This window comes from Adiantum capillus-veneris, chromosome 4, assembly GCF_014529385.1.
Source record: "Adiantum capillus-veneris isolate H3 chromosome 4, ASM1452938v2, whole genome shotgun sequence".
NCBI classification, from domain to species: domain Eukaryota; kingdom Viridiplantae; phylum Streptophyta; class Polypodiopsida; order Polypodiales; family Pteridaceae; genus Adiantum; species Adiantum capillus-veneris.
Window position 1 is genome coordinate 18,105,407 of NC_140934.1, and position 7,200 is coordinate 18,112,606.

The following is a 7,200-nucleotide window of genomic DNA, read 5'->3' on the forward strand; positions in this document are numbered from 1 at the left end:
CTGAGTTTCTTGTAGCTGCTCACTGTCATCTTCACGGCTGATTTCTTTTGGTGGCTCCGGTTCTTGATTCACAGTTGCGGAATGGGCTTTTGGTCGAAGTGCGTATCTTTCAGAGGCTACTGACATTCTCTTTCCATTTAGCTTGCCAGGGTACTCTCTAGAGGCTTTTAACCCTGGCCTTCGGTCTTTTCCATTTTGCCATGTGCCTAGTTTAACAGTTTTCTGTTTGATGCCTACGGATTGCCATGAAAGCAGTGATGTACTTGCTCTCAAAATAGGCACCATTTGGGTGTTCTGGGAGATTTTGAAGCAATAGCCTCCTTCCCTTGCCAAAAATTCTCTCTCTCTCTCTCTCTCTCTCTCTCTCTCTCTCTCTCTCTCTCTCTCTCTCTCTCCTCGGGTGTGTGTGTGTGGCTGTCTTAATAAAAAGAGGAAAATGGTATACCCTTTCTATCAGCCAAGTGTGGTAGATTGGCTATGCCATTTCCCTCTTGAATAGGTCTTGAGTTCAACTCTCGTCAGATAGATCTTTGAGGTCTCGGGATAATTTCCTACGACGTTAAAATTCCTCTCTCTCTCTCTCTCTCTCTCTCTCTCTCTCTCTCTCTCTCTCTCTCTCTCTCTCTCTCTCTCTCTCTCTCGTGTGTGTGCGCGCGCGCAACGCTTTAGCTTCTACTGCATGAACAGATGTTAATGGACTTTCTTTTTTGTGAGAGCGCATGTGTGTGGTTGCATGTAGCAGGAGTAGTCTGCCAATAGTATGGCCATTGTATGAGTTGTTGAGCTGTCTATTTCTTGGTTATGCTGCATTTCATCACTTTGTCGACTTGTCGTTGTTTCAGGGACAATTTGATTGGAAAGGCACCCTGGCTTGTTGGAAGCTTCGGCACTGTGTTTCTTGATTTCAGTATATTCATTCAAGTAACTGCCAATTCACTTATAATCTTGAAGTATATTCTCTCTTTTGGATGTTTTAATTTTATGTTGGTTTTTTTTTGTCAGGCCCACTATTACAGTCGGCACTCAAAAGGTGCCGAGCCAAATGAGTACACACCTTTGTTGTCATGACGTGACAATGAACAGTTTTTCCAACCAAGGGATGCGTGGCAACCTGTGTATAGTATGAAGGTGAATTAGTAAAGGGAGGGCAGGTATTGGATGAGGAGGATATAATCATGTGCTGGAAAGTCTGCAGATAGTGATGGAAGGATTGTGGATAGATTTTCCTCAAATAGGAACATCAGTTTCCTCACAGCGATTGGATGGTGATAGGAAGATCGTGAATATACTTTCCCTAAAAAAGGGACCGCCAAAGATTCAATTAGTTTCATGACAGCGATTAGAGGCGTGCTTAAACTTGCTTGCCCTTCGTGTATATCCCTATTCATTTACAATTTTTAGTGTCCTGTACATTTGGTCTGTAGTTCAGTCCTAGCAATTCAAGCTATTTGCTGCATTGATGATGCAGGAGTCTGACTGTGCTAATCGGGCTAAAAAGGAAAGAAGATTTTGTGACGCATTTTCTTTTTCTGCACGCTTGCAAAAATATCAAGTGTGGGGACAGCTAGTAGTATTTGTGTAGCTTGGTGATGGAGCAGTGGTTCTTGGTGTTAATATACGAGTGCGCATGCAAGGGGGATGGTTGAATCACTTCTCAAATCCAGGAATTAGTTATCTGGAAATGAGGACCTGTGAGGACATGAAAATGGGACCACATTACACAGACCTTGGCACAGCTTCCCATAAGGGGTTTGCTATCTTATAGTCATTTCATTGATAAGAATAAGGCAGCTATGGATTTGGTGCAGCTATGTCAGAATATGGTCCCTACAGCCATATTTGCTGATCTTGTTACACCGTGACACAGTTTCCTGTGCAACATTGGCCATGTAATGAGCACAATTCTTCGTAAAATGCAAGTTTGCTTTATGTTGCGACTTTTGCTCGACATATTGTATGTTGCTTTTGTTAGAACGAGTTTATATGCAGCGGAAACCAATGCAATCGACAAGCCTTGTAGTAGACATGCATTCAGTTTGAGTTTCATGGCTATTGTTTGATAGAGTACGCTTGTGGAGCACAATGATGCTTGAATACTGAGAGCAAGGCACCTAAGGAAGTGTCGTGGTGGTGGTCTATGACAATTGGATAATTCAGTTCACAGAAGTAGAGATTGGGCATCACAAGGGTACTCTTTACAAACAATAGCACCCCCACCCCCCCAAACAATAGGATGTAGAGGACGAGTTACATTTGAAAATTGTTAAGAGGTCCTACAGGAAGCTTTACACAATGCTCACAATGGCTCAAGTGGCGGTTCACGATTACACACAAGCGCACACAAGCGTTGTCCACATATACTCTGAAACTCAAAAATCAATCATTGCAAGGTGCATATCACAAATTCTCCATCTTGGAGAGTGAAGCATATGAAATATATGACACCATTACAATCACTAATGATTGATTTTTTTGGCAAAGTTGTTTCTTTTTTTGGAGTCACGGATAGGAAGCACTAAACAATGCTAAGAATGGCACAAGTGATGATTTAAAATTTTACTTGGTGAAGGATGCAAATGAGCACATTCTCCCTCGAAACCATTGCAAGATGAACATCACAAAGCCTCCAGAGTCCCATCTTCGAGAGAAGCCAACTAGAAATATGACTATTGATTGATGTTATTATAAAATGAGGTGCTTGAAATTAAGTTAAAAAGGAAGTAGAGAAGATGCAAGGTCAGCTACAAGTTTCTAAATTGATCTTCCACGTATAGAGCTTGGTCGTATTGCTATCATAAAACAACGATTTTGGCACCTGTACATGTGTTCTTCAAACTCAAAGGTTCAAACATACTATAACATTTGGGTTTATTATAGTTCTATTTGGCACATATTTAGTATCTCTCGCTTCACTGTCAAATGTGATAGGTACAATTTATTATTTAGTATTTTGTTGTTTCTATAACTAGGGAACTTCAATATCTCTCAAGTATTGTTTCCCACAAACTTTTATGCTCTTTCAAACTTAAAGGCCAAATCCCCACGAGTGAGTCCAATCCTTATGTTTATCGATCCTTAATCTGCATGTGCTTCCTTTGCAAAATGTGCTATCACTATTTGGAATTCAAACAGCTAGCGTATAAGTAAGGATGTATCCAAATACATGGCAATGGATTATACTAGATCATTAAGTATTGGTAATGAATTATTTCTAAATTTTGGTCCACATGGATGCTTTCAGCATCTCATAGGGAATCACCATCCTCTTTATGAATTAAGCATGTAAAAAGATTATGAGTTTGTAGGTATAACCTATCTCTCTCTCTCTCTCTCTCTCTCTATATATATATATATATATATAATGAATTAAGCAATTGTAAAAAGATTAGGTGTTTGTAGATATACCCTATCTCTCTCTCTCTCTCTCTCTCTCTCTCTCTCTCTCTCTCTCTCTACACACACACACACACACACACACACACACACACACACACACACACACACACACACACACTCTTTTGCATTCAAAGAAATCAATTTCAACTAACTTAATATCAAAATTTGAGCTCTATTTAGTAAAGCCAAAATTTAGAAGCTGGTTTTTTGTGAAGCTATGGTGGGTACACACAAGAACCATTCATGACATAGTAGAGCTTAATTATTGAACTTGAAATGACTACAAAGGTGCCTCTTATATAGTCATAGTCTAGATTCTTGTTTCTTACATCATAGATGAAGTGTTATGGAGCTCAAGAATATCCCCAAATGGGGGGAATCAAGTGGAGAACCCGCATGCACCCTTTTAGGGCTGTTTTGACCTATCTCTTGGCTCCATATGTAAGTGGAACATGTGTAGAAACACTCATTGGTTATGTAACTATGTATAGGTATGATTTGTGATGGAAAAGCTTTCCTCGATGGCTAGGGAAAGGCTCCATACGGAAGTGTGAAATATGTCACACATCCCGACAAACCTCCCCGTGTGTGTCATATGTAGCACTCAACAAATACAGCTTGTCCTCCCCTAGAGAATTTGAACAATAGAGAGTAGGAAATTAAAATCTATCCTAGAGAATTTAACAATAAGATACATTCCATCAATGTTTTGGCTACAAAATATTGGTGCTTTAGAGTATGTCATCGATGTAGAAAATGTTGGCTGACCATCTTTGTCGTCAGAATCTTCACATGCCATATTGATTTTGCCTTCGTTATTGGAGTTTGTACCTCGATTTGTCTTTGAAGTTGCCTCTGTTGCTTGTGCCAACTTCTTTGTCCTTGTAAAATCAAGACTTTGATGAGTGTGTGTACTTTCCACATATGTTGCATGGGTTAATCTTGTAGCAATCTTTTGACAAATGGTTGCTTCTTCCACAATGTTGACACCGCTTCTTTTTGCTACTTGTGATTGCATATGCTCCATTAGGGGTTCCTTAGATGCTTTTGTCATGCTTCTTGCCTTCTTCTTGTAGTGAAGTTATGACACTTTCAAAGCTTGATATGGGTTCCTTTTCTTTAAGTACAATGACAATTTGATTGAAGAGCTTTGAGTAGAGTTGCTATTTTGTCTTCTTCATCGACTATGCTTTTATGTAAACAACTTGTGTGCAAATACTCTTTAGTCTATTGATGAGTCTAGAGAGCTTCTCCTTATTTCATCATTAAACCATATAGTTGCATTTTGAGTGAAATTTTAGAGTGTTTTTCTTGAGCACCAAACATGCGTTCTAGTGTTTCCCAAGCATTGAGTGCAAGTGTCTACTCATCCTTGCTTTGAGATTGTGCTATGGATGCTCTAGTTTGTATGGTCTCTCCTTGTCCTAAAGGTTTTACCACTTCCCAAAGTTGTTTCTTCATGAGGTAACCCTTCAATTTTACTTGCCGGGTGTAAAAACTTGTAATTTTTCTAAGCCTCCTTTCCCCATGGTGTACTCCTTCGTGTGTGAGGAAAGGGTCTTACCACTTTTGGTGTTGAAAGGGTAGTATCTCTGATTGATTTACAATGCAAGTAATTTCATTTGCGGATCGGGGCAACAACCAACAACAAAAGGGAGAGCGATCGACTAGTTTGGAATCTAGATCAGTTGAAAATGTTCTTCAATCTAGATGAGCACTGAACTTCAAATTTACCCACATTCCTTTGTTGGCAAAATTAGGCCAGCGAGTTTCGAGCCCTAGACCCACGACGTAATGAGAGTGATCGACCGGTTGGGCGTTCAGATTCGACAATGTTGTTCAATCTAGTTGAGTGCTAAACTTCACATCCACCCACGTTCCTTTGTTTGCCAAAATGAGGCTAGCGAGTTTCAAGCCTTAGACCCACGAGGTAATGCACTACTATTAGTGCCCTAGCTGCTTGGCACACAAGCCCATGTTGTGGGGAAGCTATTAATATGGCAATATAAGCTCAAATTTGTATGGATTTCCATAGAAATACACACCCAATTTTAGTATGTGATTAGAAAGCCTTCATCTTGTCCAAGTGTAGGGGTTAAAGTCTCATTAGGGAGCTCATGCTATAGAGGACTATTAGCAAGGAGATCAATAAAAAACAATACATATCTTATGAAGGACAAAATAACCGCTCTAGAAATGGGAGAGAGCATCCTAATTAGTGAAAATTTGCAACACTAATCAACCTTGTTCCTGAAAGAAGTGGCCCATGGACGTGCTTTCAATGAACTTAATTAAGAGCTAATCACACATTATTCTAGGAGGGATAAGTGAAAAAAGAATGTCGACATAGAGATAGTGATCATGCTAGGATTGAAGGTGGGTAATTATAAGAGATGCTAATTACATTATTAACTCTAATACCAATCGTGAAGCTATGGTGGATACACACAAGAACCGTTCATGGATGAAAATGACAATGTAGTAGAACTTGAAATAACTACAAAGGTGCCTCTTATATAGGCATAGGTTAGAGCTTGTTGCTTATATCATGGATGCAGTGTTAGGGAGCTCATGGATCGGCCCAAATGGGGGAATCAAGAGGAGAACCCGTATGCACCCTTTTAGGGGACGAGTGAAACATGTGTAGAAACACTCATGGGTTATGCATCTATATATGGGGATAATTTGAGATGGCAGAGCATGCATAGATGGCTAGGAAAGTCTCCATATGGAGGTGTGAAATATGTCACACACCCCAACATTTTTAGTTTTTCCCCAGTGGTTCCTAGCAATAATACAATGGAATGTCATTGAAATTGAATACTTTGGCCCCAATCATGATCATTTGCGCGACTTTTAAATTTGAAGAGTACATCTCTAGTCGATTGTTAGAGGAATATTTGAAGAATTCATGTACACAAGGTCCCCCCTAATATTTATAAGTTAGGTCTCCCCAATCTTGGAAAAATAAAAAGCCTTTCAAAACATCTTTTTTCTTTAGTACTCACAATAGTGAGTATAGTATATATTAATTAGTATAAAATAATTACATAAACAACCATGCTCAGAATGAGCCATGGCATCGCAGAAGCACAACCATAAAAAACCAGTTCTCGGCCTTTTACACGGAGGCCTAACCAAATACAACTCAAGTACATCGGTTGATTAGGGTGCCACCCTCGCCTGAGATAAAACTCCATAGATTCGAAGAAGGGGCGGGGCCCAACAATCCCTATCACCCATGCCGAGTTTCGAGGAGTCACCACAGCGGAGTCGACGCCACCAGCCATCGATGTGCCTCAAAGGACCCAACAACAGAAGAGACAATAAATCCGAACCGATAGTCCCGACCACCGAAGAGAATCAATAAAAAAGAAGCTCGAAGACCTCGAACATCTACCATGGAGAAACCAGCTATTCCGAGTGAGCGATGTACCCTCCGCAGCCACAAAGCCTAGAACCTTGAGGGCCACTAGAAGAGGAGCAGCTACCACCGGCTCCCCTCCCCAACAAGTTTGAAGCAAATCCAATGGCATCATCCACAAACCTTTGCAAACACACACGCAGCAAGACACACGTGTCAGAGATGGGATCTGTCATATGACACCCTTCTTCAAGATGTGACAGGTCCTGCATCAGTAGACATGTCCTCGCTCTGGCATGAGGGTTGAAAAATCTCCTGTAGCCCCCGAACTCCCACAACAATCCTACTCCTAGAGGATCCATAGCCGCCCTTGTTGGAGGCTCCATCCGAAGCCTTCAGCCTGCATCCCCACCTAGAACGTAAGTTCCTTGCCGCAAGGT

General features: G+C 40.7%; 1 protein-coding gene across 1 annotated transcript in view; it reads left to right on the forward strand.

Moving 5' to 3' along the window:
* The window catches only part of LOC147458803 (vacuolar lysine transporter YPQ1-like), a 39,801-nt gene extending 38,286 nt beyond the window's left edge, over window positions 1-1,515 (forward strand). Inside the window, exons 6-7 of the mRNA XM_086510239.1 lie at window positions 843-921; window positions 1,003-1,515. Of these exons, the coding sequence (XP_086366365.1) occupies window positions 843-921; window positions 1,003-1,068 (145 nt within the window). The 3' untranslated portion in view covers window positions 1,069-1,515. The remainder of the gene's footprint in view (window positions 1-842; window positions 922-1,002) is intronic.
* Window positions 1,516-7,200: the final 5,685 nt, after the last annotated feature.